This window comes from Haliotis rubra, unplaced genomic scaffold (genome assembly GCF_003918875.1).
Source record: "Haliotis rubra isolate DU_JTF1 unplaced genomic scaffold, ASM391887v1 Scf504, whole genome shotgun sequence".
In the NCBI taxonomy this organism is placed as follows: domain Eukaryota; kingdom Metazoa; phylum Mollusca; class Gastropoda; order Lepetellida; family Haliotidae; genus Haliotis; species Haliotis rubra.
Window position 1 is genome coordinate 812219 of NW_025767196.1, and position 12657 is coordinate 824875.

Consider the following 12657-nt stretch of genomic DNA (forward strand, 5'->3'; position numbering starts at 1 on the left):
GCCTGTCAGCGAAGGACAGTAAAACAACTAGTTTATCACAGATGTAAATTTAAAAACTAGTAATCAAACTTCAAACATTTTAACTATACAAGACGAAACAATATAAAAACAGGCTATAGACTGCCAACAACTGAAGGTAGATCACCATACTAGGGTCAATGGGGACTTACAGTACATTTGCTACCTGCATGGACCCTAGTTATGGGTATAAAGGTCCACTGGATGGAACTATATGAATGGATAACTGGATATCGGGTGTTTCCGATAAGAAATAAGAGATGCCTCAGACATTGTCCACTTGTATTTTGCCACAACCATAGTTGTGTAAGTTTGCTATGCTTAATGTGATAGTTGTATCACATTCCAGATCACAAAACTGATCATAATGTGTGATGTGAATGTTCATTGCAGAGAAAGATATTACAAAATGCTTTTCAAAAGTCGATTTGCTATAATTGATATTAATGTTGTATCACAGTAAGAGTCAATTCCTGATCGCAAATACTGTGTCATAATTTGTGATGTGCGTGTATGCTGCACAGAAATACCATCACAATGCTTTTCAAAAGTCGGTCATGCACTTAACATAATGCAAGCTGTCGAAAAAGCAAAAGAACATATGCCCTTACTTGATATTGTGGTTATTAATAACTGATGATATTATCACGAATCGCTACCAAGTCATCCATGAAGACGCTTCCTGTATGGAGACTTCCCGGATACATGACGTATTGTGAATCTCTCGTATTGGCTGATCTCTGTCGGGGTACTGTATATAACAGACCGCTGTGCGCAGATCATCATACAACCCAGACACAGAGAGAACCTGACCGTCCTGCAGCCGCCATGCATCACCTACTACCTGCAACATTAGCTGTGCTCTGTTGTTTCTCTCTCGTCACAGGTAGGCATATATGTGGAAACACCGTTGTACCTTGTCGTGCTTTAAAGCTCATATACGTATAGACTTGTTTTGACAAAAGCCGTATTTTGTGGGCAGATCCTTTTCTGCCACAATATGCCTAATGTTCTGTTGCTCAAATTATAATTTCTCAAAGCAGCAACGACTTTTAATCAATCCCAGAAACGAGAAGTATAGCTTTGGTTGATGTATTGGTCCCAATCATTTGCATCCTTGTCGAGTTAATTTGTAAACAAGTAAATTGGTCGTCACCCTTGTATGTTTGATGTGGCCTATTTGTAATATGTACCAAGAATATTGAGGTACCATCATCACGATTGGTGCTTTTTCTTCTGCAGGATATGACCTATTTGTCGACCTGACGTCAGGGACGACCCTCCAAAGCTGCAGTTCTCTGTCCTGGGCGACATCCCTGTATGGGTCAGGCACATGCGGGAAGAAGGGCGTTCTCAAGTTGAGCTTTGGTGCTCCTGGGTCTGCCAACAGGAAGAACAAAGTTCTGATTGACATGTGGTTCAACAACCCATCAGGCTGGGTGTTCAACATCGGCGACTCACCCACCAATAATGGATACGGTAGGTCAACTATTGTTGTATCTGTGCCGATCAATAAATGATAAGTGAAGATTATGATTGATAATTATGTTCTGTTACTTACCACTAAGATGTCAATGCATTTATGACAATCTTCCGGTTGTCGATTATATCAAGCGAGAGATGATTAACTTACATTGTTGACGGAACTACTCATGTGGTGAGGTAACAGCTGCACTGTGTGGAACCATATCAGTTAAATAAAAGAATCATAACATTAACGTTTTCAATGCCACATATTGCTTGAGTAGTATGAATTATAATAACATAGGAAAAGACTTTCGGAGAGTGTGTATTGCCTTAGGTTAAGGAAGATCAACACACGATGGAAGGCCTAACACAGAGATTGAAGGTATTGATAACGGCGAAAACTGAACAGCGTTGTTTGATTTGATTGTTTATTCAGAACAGAAATGAGTAAATCAATGTAAAATAAGGTTTGAAAGTTTTCACACAGCATATCCAAACTGCAGTCCTTGCTTTATTACCCAGCAGTTTAGGATCTCATATCCAACTAAGTTCGCCATCAGCAAAGCACATTTCTTGAAAGATTGAAGTGAATTGCCTTTTTGTTATATACAGCCCATTTTTATGTTGAACCCAACCTGTGATCGCAGGTCAAGAAATCATGACCTGAGCACTTAATTCTATTTAAGTTCATAACGCACGAGATAGAACGGTAGCTGGTACGACTATATTATGAATATATATGTCCTAGATTTTAAGGTCTTTTATCATCACAGGTGGGGATGGTGCCACCACATCACGGGATGCCGAAATACAAGGAACCAGTTCTACATTTCGTATCTATGGTAACGACCAGAATAGTCCCGCAGGTGGGATTCTCTTGACCCGTTCCAACATCATCACCAACCGTCTCAGCGTGATCATCGCCGACGGCCTCGTCATCTGGAACAACTGGGGATCAGAGTTCAACTATTACCTCAACACGAACCTACTGTATGCCTTGAATGGACAGTCGGATTCCGAGGGCGGCTCCCCCAATTACGACATCTACTTCGGCATCAACCGAAGCATCGGTTCCGGTGGTCGTGTGGGCACTGGTCTTTGTCATGCCTATGTTACGTGGCTCAGTTAAACAATCTGGACAGCCTGAGATCCATAAGAGTGTGACTGAAGGTTTGAGACAATTTGCCGATCCCTGCTATAAAGTGTTATTTGCTAATGCGACCACCAAAAGATTGAGCTTCCATTTACTGTCTTTGTTGAAATATGATTTAGTCTTGTGTATTGTATTGATACTGTTTATTGTTTTGAATTGTTTTACTAAAATAAAACATAAACATAATTTGATTTGTTTTGTTTCTTATGGAGGAAGCTGAGATTAAAGAGTCAGTTGTCAACGCGACACGCCCCCGTGTCCGACATGGACAGTCGTGTGGTCATTGTCTGTGGTCACATGTTAATGTGTTGCATCGACGGTGGTTCATAAAGAACCCAAAATAACACATTTATAACATTATGAGTGGTGCTTAAATTTGCACAGGTCTATATTGTTCGTCCCATGTAATTGTGGACAGGACTATGTAGGCAAAACATCAAGACCCCTCAAACCCGAATCAAAGAGCATCAGACCTCGTCCAAGACAATACCGACCATAGTATCCAATGGGACAGAACCAAAAGGTTAACAACTTGAGACTTTAAAATCAGTAAGCTATCCACATAAAAAAACCGATCAAACAACCGTGACCAAGGTTATTACCTATCCCCTACCAACTCACCCAAGATCCTCATCATTGATATTTCCACCATATTGATATGGTTGTTGTCTCTCAAACTCCCGAAGGATTACAGTGTCATATAAATAGCTTGCAAGAGTACTGTGTCTTCTCACTTAAGGTGTTGAGTTTTCTCACCCAAAACATGGTGTCAACTCTTTGATTCTTTCGTCTCAGCTATGGTTGTGAGATATGGGACCTAAATTATGCACGGAATTAGAAAAATACATCTTAGGTTTTGTAAGGAAATATTACATGTCCATCCTAAAGCATCAAATGCAGCAGTTTACAGTGAATATGGTAGAATACCATTGTGCGTAAATATATATTGTAGAGTTTTACATTACTGTAAACATATCACTACTCTATTGCGAAAAGGGGAAAAATTGGTGTTACTCAGTAAAGGAATTGTTGTGTAAAATGGTTATGCATATGTTTGGCTAGATCCGTATTCTGGTGATTGCATGTCATTTGTAGCCTCATTTAAACCACGCATGAATGATAATTGTATGCAGAAGTGAGTTAGAGAAGAGTAGTAAAATTCTATTGTATTGGAAAGTTAAACAGATGTTTGAATATGACTTTTATCTTAATTTGATTCCACAGAATCTACGATGCTATCTAACAAAGATTAGAATATCATGCCATAAGCTACAAATTGAAACAGGACGTTACAAAAACATCGATAGAAATCTGAGATATTGTGAATTTGGTTTATCATCTGGTACACATGTCATAGAGGACAAATACCATTTCTTGCTTGTGTGTCCAAATCACCATACATAAATTGTAGCAGGTAATGTGACGAGTTATCTCCCTTAGACCAGTGCAGTGCGCGGCAAAATGTTATGTCTGTCTGTGTGTCCCTTCGAAGCGTGAAAGCTACACAATTTCACGTTCGCCATTGATTCATCGTTGTTCGTCGGTTTTTGTAGGTTGGAAACTGTCATATATGTAACAGTAACGAAGAAAACAATAAATTCAAGTGCGCAGAGACGAGTTTTTATTAGTGAGTACGGAACATAAATATTACTGGGAACCTCCAAATGAATTTAATTAATACAACTGTTGCAGTGTAAATGCATTGCAATTGCCATTGCTGTATTTGGCTAAGTATATTAAACTGTGTTTGTATGAATAGCCGCCATTGTCTGGCACAAATGTAAATCTCTGTAGAAAAACAGGCGAGGGACGGTTAGTATATATATTTCAGCCATATTGTGATGACAAAAGTTATGTACTAAGAATAAACATATGTATACTTATTTAAAATCTGCCAGCGAAGGACAGTATAACGACTAGAATATCACAATTCGATTAAAACTAGTTTGAGTTCAGTGTAAAATGTTAAATCATTTCAAAACATCACAATATAAAATCGGGCTATTGATCGCCAACAACTGAAGTTAGATCACCATACTGCCTTTCAAAGAAGTGTGTCCTGTTTTCCGTGCCCGATTCTCAGACAAGCACAAAGAAAGTGAACGGTATTTCACTCCTATTTCAATAACGCATCTTTCAATGTCTATCATGTTTTTGATAGGGTTAATGCTCCAAGTTGACTAAGTTGCCATTTAATGGTAATTACTAGTAAATACGGTATATGATTGTAATTACAAACCCCTCTTAAGCAGCAAAGACATATGCAGAGACTGTCTGATGTGTGTGTATGTGTGTGTGTGCATGTGTGCGTGTGTATTGTGACGTATAGTGACATTTGTACCTCATTTACAAATTATGTCTGGAAGTTTGAATGTCAAAGTTCAAATAACAACATATTGTTTAAAAGTTCTGTGGAAAGAGGCATTAACACGACAACACGAAGAACAAACTTTTTTGATTGTTTAATGTAAATCAATGATGATGGTGATGATGATGTTGATGACAGGGTATATAGTAAAGAGCTACCCCTCCACAGTCATAAGAAATCCATTGCACGTACCACTGACTCAAGGGTAAGGTATAAGGCCTCTTCACTGGAACAACAGCCGCTCACATGCTGATGTTTACTTACAATCATTGCTTGGAGAGTTTCTAAGAATGTACAATACCATATCATATGTTGATATATGTCAACATGAACAACGTTTGTAAGGTTCGTAATACTTTGGCAGATATTTCTTATTTATGTATATTAAGTGTCGGTTTAGTATGTTTTGCTTTTGAGATATAATATTTTGATGCAATTCTTTCATGCAAGCGTAAACCTCTTTCACGTGGGCACAGGTCACAAATCAGGTGAAGTAAAGCAACGTTGGTCAGGGAGAGTCCTTGGATGGGTGACCGTGTTTGGCAGCTTGACTCCTGAGAGTTTCTAGGATTTCGGTCCTGTCCCACAACGAAGCACCTATGTGTTCACACCTTAGGCAACTGAGTTTGTTTAAAATTGCCTCTGTTCATCCAGTAGAAAATGGGTACCCGGTGGTCATATGACTATTAACCTTCTAGCGCCTAACAGGCAGCTTGTGTTATCCGGGGGTAATCATATTGCCTGGAGCATGTCCCTGTGCATGGAGTTCAGCACTATGTAAATGGCCAGTTATTATAAGACAAAGATAAGAAAGTAAGTTATTTTGGTTTAAAGTTGAACAGATCAGATATTTCACACCATCTCAGCTTAATGTGAGAGGAAAACCCAAAGTACTACTTTACCGCTCTGGTGAAATCCATGAGTACGGGTACTGTGTTGAAAAACCTGGGAACATAATCAGGGCGTACGTTGGATTCGAACACACGAAGGGAGGGAACCTTTTGGCGTCTTCGGCGACTGGGCAATCTTCGTCATTCATATCAACATTTACGAGACTTGTAAAGGTCAAACTGAATTATACGATTTATATTTAATATAATATATCGTATCGAGGTAATGATATTCTCGGTCAAGTATAATATATGAGTATACATCCCCTAGCAGCCTGAAGTTAGCAGCGGGTTCGTGTTTCGTTATTCGTCTTCGAATAACGAATAACGTGCTAGCAGCGGGTTCGTTATTCAAACGCTCTACACGGAATAGCTATAGTAGTGCTGTCATATATATGCATTGACACTCATGTAATAAAAGATTGTGGGATCCATTCACAGGTGTACAAATAAGCATGAGGTATTTACTTATTCAGCACATTCTGAATAACGAAAAAACTAACCAGCAGCACTGGTATGCTATTCAATGTATGTTCGTCTACAAGTAAGATAAATAAATATATCTATTCATTCGATTTATTGTGTAAAGGAGTATATCAATCGACTAAGATTAACACATCATCAGCTTCATCTTAAAGGTGTACCCGCAATGCCTTCTTCATTTTGTTTATGTTCTAACAATCTGACAAAGTGTAAGACCGTCTAAGATGTTTCCAAGCAGTTGTTGGTTACTTGGTGTTGTCCAGTAATTGACTCTAAACGTCATCGAGATTTACTATTTGGGCTGTTTGTCTTTTGAGTGTCTCATTGATCAATAACAACGATCAGTCGGATTTTCACAGACATTTTATTTAGGAATAATATCTAAAATTAAAGAAAATATAACAAACTAGTCTATGTACTCTAAGGAAAGGGTTATCATACGAGTTACACGCTTCAATGATAATTCTTTTCAGTCAAAAGTAGTGAGTTACCCAAACTGTATTTTCCATGAGAAAGGCCTTTCGTCAGTTTGGATTTTTTGTGTACATTTGCAATAAACAGACAGTTACACATGTCACAATACAAAATATATCGATTGGACAACTACAACACTAAATGGCAATACTTCTTCACTGACAATGTACACTTATATATTCTGCACTATAGTCTAACTTTGGTACACCGTGGAAGTGGTTGTCTTGATACGCGCAAATCAGCTAAAAGGAAACATTGTTCACCTATTTGATAAATAAAATCATTGCATCAATTCCAGTTTTGAGACTACGATCACAGTTTCCAGCAAACACTAACACATTCAGTGAACCAGCATTAGACATTGTCAGTTCGGATGGCAATGAAATATCCTCCTTCAGCTCTCATGTCACCATCACCTGACCAGTTGTGTAATTCAGCATAGAAAGCATAGACACATTGTAGCACATTGTCTGTCTGTTAACACACAACAAGGCCGGATGATCATTTTAAAATGTAGACAGTGCTGCAAGTTGGCATTATCTTCCCCTCGACTACGAACTTCTGACACCTCAGGACTGTCGAGGCCGTCGTATTTGTGCCAGCTGTTGTTAATCTGAAGGTAAGCCTTGAAGTGATCTCCAGTGCCTACTGTGTACGCAAACAGGTCATATCTGAGAAATAAAATATGCTGTAAGCTATACATTGAAACATTCATTCGGATATTCAAAAGAGATTTTGGGTTCAACTGACACTTCAAGATTGCCTCACTTGATTGTAACAAGCTCTCGTTCTGAGAGCTGAAATATTTATAACTCTCTCACTTTGGCACTAAAACAAGAATCGGCTAACGTGCTGGTTAATGAGGTGAAACACTTATTATGACCAACCTTCAAATAAATATGTTAAGTTTGGATATTCATATATTAGGAACAAGCTAAAATATATCCATATAAAAATCACCTGTTTGTTTGTACAACCACTGAATCAGGTAACGCACTTGGTACAAGTCCTCTTGACTGACTCAAGTAAGAGACGCCTCATAATAAGGACCGGTGGACACTTCTGAACAAATTTTTCGTTGTGTGCTTGTCCCTCACTCCTTTGCATTGTCCGTATGGTGTTCCTGTACCAAGAGATATATTTAGTTACAAATGAATGAATCCTTCAGTGAGAGCATCATCATTTAATATTCCAGAAAGAAAGGGTATGTACATATGCTACTGTAATTACAAGGTTATAACAAAACGACAACATATAGCAGGACACAACAGACACTCCAGCTTATTGATAACGTGTCTGGTGTATAATCCAAAAGTGTTTTCTATTTACAAGAAAAGTAATTTTTGTCAGCCAGGACCTCACGTTACATACAGTAATAAAAGAAAGGGTGGGAAAATACTCACCCATAGAACACATTGAAGGGAACGTGTTCTCCCACTGCTTCAGGCTTTCATGAAGGCAACATGACCCAGAATTATCTTTATCTCTGGAAAAGATACATATAAATGTGAACTTGAAGATTTGAAACCTTGTTTTTTCTCACCTAATCTACATCCTTTTCGTAAAGTAATACCCTCTTTTTTTAAATAAAGTGAATATTTCATCTGTTTATAACCTGCCAGTACACGTTTGGAGCTTAAGATGATGAAACCTCCGTTTCTTGCACCTCTCAAAGTGGTAAACAAATTTCTCCACCTCACTTCGCCAGACGTTCCAAAGTGTCGGTTGTGGGCAGAGGAAGATATTTCGTCAGCCATAATGCCCCCCGCCTTCCCAGCTGCCTGACTGAAACAGGCTGCTAACATCCAAGAGAACTTGGCAAACTTCCAACTTGGCCCTCTTTTCTTCAAACCACTTCCTTATGTGGTTTTGTTGTAAGACGTAATACATGATCATAAGGAGATTGTCCACGGACAGGTGTTGGAAAGATGTAAACTGAACTTTCCCTCCCAGTGTAAACCTTCTCTCTTCCTCTTGTATCTCCTTTTCTTTTGCCTTTTACCCTCCCCATTTCTCCTCCGACACTATGAATGAGGCTGATTCCTTTGATTCTTCTCTTGTTCCTTTGTTGTTGCTCTCCTAAAGGGTCTACCGTCTGTTTCTGGATATGCTAGCGATGACTCTAAACTCTCTTAGAGCGTCCTTTAAGATTTGCCCTTACTCAATGATGAAATTGCTTCGGAGTCAGGCGTGTTTTACTTAAGAAAGTCCTTCTTGACCATCTTCATCCAGTTCTCCCGCTGGACTGTTTGTGCTCATGTCCTTCTCCATCAAGCAATAATCCTGTCCATAATGGCAATATCTTCATGTACGTGTTTAACAGGTACATCACTGTGTCGGGGCTGTAGTAGGGATTTTTTTCCCAGAGGTACCATTTTGGGCCTCTCTGATTTTACCTCCTCAGAGATACGGCGGAAGTGGATTGCAAAAGCAGAAGTACTTGGCTGTGTACTTTTTTTTCTTCTGTTTATCGTCGCTGCTGTCCTCAAATACATCCACTCCTGTAGCAGAGGGCCTTCATTACAGCTACTAACCTTGTCCAAATACTCTGATACTCCTGTCTACATGTGGGTGGAGTCTAAGATTCTTCGATAATAACAATGGTATACAGACTCTTGAAACATGCATGAATATGTTCCAGGTTTTCTGCATCCACCATACGGGCAATCACATACAAGATATACTTTCTGCAGTCTTTCATCTTTACAAGCTGGCGCAAGCGTCCTGAAATCTTGTGCAGAAGATGGGCTGAACAGATATGCACCTTTGTATTGATGCCCCAGTCACAGGAAGTCATATGTATTGAGCCCCATGCCCATTGGAATAAGAATTTATGTCATCATGATTGAATGCGAGCAAGAATAGCATGGATAAATGCCCAACTGAAGTCAATCTCAATTGTTGGGGATCCTCGTACTCGGATAACGCTGATGCAAGTCTCTGTTGAGTTTCATAAAGAAGGCACTGATATCAACAGTGTTGTGACTGTTGGAGATGAATTCCAGCAACTGGAACTGGAGGATCACCTTTTCCTAGCCCTTTGAGAATTAGTGGGTAGTACAAACCTTCTTTGGTTTGTGATGGTATATTTGAAATAACTTTTACCTGTTGCATCAAAATACAAAGTCGCAGTTCCTGTCCGAATGTGTCTCGTACCAGCAAGGAAATCTGTTGACTATTGTATAGGCTCACGGTAAAAGGAACATTGACGGGTACTTTGAAATGAACCCCTTTAGTACGCCCTCTGTATCATCTTCCATTTTGTACACCTTTCTTGAGGAAGTGCCACTTCTGCAATAACATCTTTATGAAGTCTCATACAAGGCTCGATTCTGATAAAAATCTTTTGCATCACTTCCTTTGTTCCATAGCCAGTGGAATTCCGGCTTTATAAGCTGCGCTGTCCACATTCCTAATTCTCATAGTAAACATTTGAAGGTCCGCTCTTAATGGCGTCTGTAATGTGTTTCCTCTCAGATCCCTTTGATAGGCCTACCTTGACCACACCATCTTCATGACTGATCTGTGTAAAGGGTTTGATAGCCTTCACCTTTACCTTCACCGGCTTGCCCCTCCTTTGGTTCCTCTTATATACTCACTATGTATCTTATACATCCTTCGAATTTGCAGCAAGCCTTTGCAGTGAAGAATGGACAATTCTTCTTTCTTGAGTTTAGTTTTTCTAACATGGTTACATCGAAATATCAAAGGACAAGCAGGGTTTGTTTTACTGATGGCTTTGCTAACATGGATGTCAGTTTCCAGTTAAACTCCGGTCCCCTCTTCTGTTGGTTTTTAATGTCAATTGTTTTCCACTTTTTGTACTTGATTATGTGAAGGAGAATTTCTCTGGCCGAAGAAAAGGACGGGTTGTCATCACACACTCTCTCCTCTTCTTTTTCCAGTTTTCTGTTGCCACCACACAACCTATCTTCAACGTCCTCTGCTTCTTCAATGTCCTCTGCTTTTACTGTACTGTTGTCATCATTAATAATATCCTCTGCAGTATTGTTGCCCTCAACTTATCTGTCACACACCTCATTATCCATGTTTTAAGTTCAGGTTTGCAGTCACCAATATCTTTTAACAGAATACATTTTCATCATCAATAAGTTCTTCCTCTGCAATGGCATGTCTACTGGTAAATGGGGCAAAATTGTCTCCCTGTTTCTGGTCTACAATTGGTTGACAATTATCACAATCTTTGTTTTAAACGCGGTAAATGTATCTTTCTAACGATGCAGGAGATAAGTCAAGCGATAATACAATGATGGTACCCAAAGTTTGACAGTTGTTTATATATGGGTGATGATGGGTAATGACCAGATACCTTTTCTATATGGGAACGGATGTAGGGGTTTGGTTGAAAACAGCGATACTTTGACCAAGATCTACGAGCGAAGATACATTCATCATACACTTACATAGTCCCGTGTTTTCTATTTTCGTAAAAGATAAGACAATTCGTAATGAAGACTACTCCTGCAAAGGCTTCCCAGCAATTAATAATGATGACTGAAAGCAGCTGATGATTGTTCATTCAATATATTTTCATATTCCTTTGGTCATAAACTGATTTTTATCATCTGGTGCGGGTTAGTTTTCATATTGAATACCGGTAACTAGAAAAATGTGGTCAGAAAAAGGAAGGTGGAATGTATATTATTTTTATTTGTACGGGAAGAAATGTACTTTTGCCCCTATGCTAAATAGGGACACTCAATATGCATGAACTTCGTGAGAGAGGAGTAAACATTTGGTAAAGTGACAATGCTGACGCTTTAAAATGAGTGTGCGTGTGTAAGTCTTTGTGTGTGCGTGCAAAGCACATTCAGAATCCTTCGAGCATTCCAAGCATTTTAAAGGCAAATAACGACTAAGGTATATACCGTTGATACTCAACCATTACAGAGTGGCTCCTTGATTAAAGGATAATTTCATACAGATAAACTGGAAGGCCCACTTTCGTCGTGGATTCCAAACTGATAGCCTATCAGCGAGCTACAGATGCTGGAATTCCTTTAAACCTTGGTCCAGCTGTGGGAATAAGGAGGCATTGATTAGCGAAGTTCATATCCATAAAAACAGATCGTTTATTAATACAACACAACTGTTAACTCTTGCTTCTACCATTGCCGTAGCCATGAACCCAAAGGGTAGCCACTATATCCACCAAACCGAAAATTACACTATCATACAGCGTCAGTTGGAGGCCAGGCGTACATGTATACCCAGTATGTAATGGAGGAAGATACGGCATCCATTTCTGAGTGTTCAAATACATGGTTGGATACACCCCTGATCCTCCTATACTGAGACATTGAAAGAGCCATTTGAATGATATAATTGTAGTTAGGTAAATATTACAGCATTTACCATGGTAACCGGGAAAAGGAACGAAATAAACGAAACACGAACCTGCTGTATATATTGTAGACTGTGATTTATTCTTACATTTGATGATAGAATGGATGGGCATAATTTTGAATAACACCCACAATGCTGGATTAGTTTTTTCGTTATTCAGGAGGTCTCAATGGCCAAACACCCTACGTATTACTCTTGGTACACCTGTAAATGGATCCTACAATCTTTTTATTAATATAAGAGTTTCATTGTATATGACGAAAGCACTACTTTATAGATATTCCGTGTAGAGCGTTTGAAGATAACGAACCTGGCTGCTAGCACGTTATCTGCTATCTTGAAAGACGAATAACAAGAAACATCGAACCCTCTGCAAATACGGTGTATGATATATCTATTATCCTCTATTACCTGATAGAAATGGATGTGCGTTTCAC

General features: G+C 39.1%; 1 protein-coding gene across 1 annotated transcript; it reads left to right on the top strand.

Annotated features, from left to right (window-relative positions):
* Positions 1–662: 662 nt before the first annotated feature.
* Positions 663–2758, top strand: LOC124292007. Its single transcript, XM_046729079.1, has 3 exons — positions 663–904; positions 1261–1497; positions 2259–2758. The coding sequence occupies exons 1-3, from the start codon at positions 688–690 to the stop codon at positions 2612–2614; spliced, it is 810 nt and encodes a 269-aa protein (XP_046585035.1). The 5' UTR covers positions 663–687; the 3' UTR covers positions 2615–2758.
* Positions 2759–12657: the final 9899 nt, after the last annotated feature.

Bases quoted from the DNA above. Each gene is read 5' to 3' on its own strand.
- LOC124292007 (XM_046729079.1), top strand. From the start codon at position 688: ATGAAGACGCTTCCTGTATGGAGACTTCCCGGATACATGACGTATTGT. The intron at 905-1,260 runs GTAGGCATATAT...TTTCTTCTGCAG, and splicing joins TTGTTTCTCTCTCGTCACAG to GATATGACCTATTTGTCGAC. The intron at 1,498-2,258 runs GTAGGTCAACTA...TTATCATCACAG, and splicing joins ACCCACCAATAATGGATACG to GTGGGGATGGTGCCACCACA.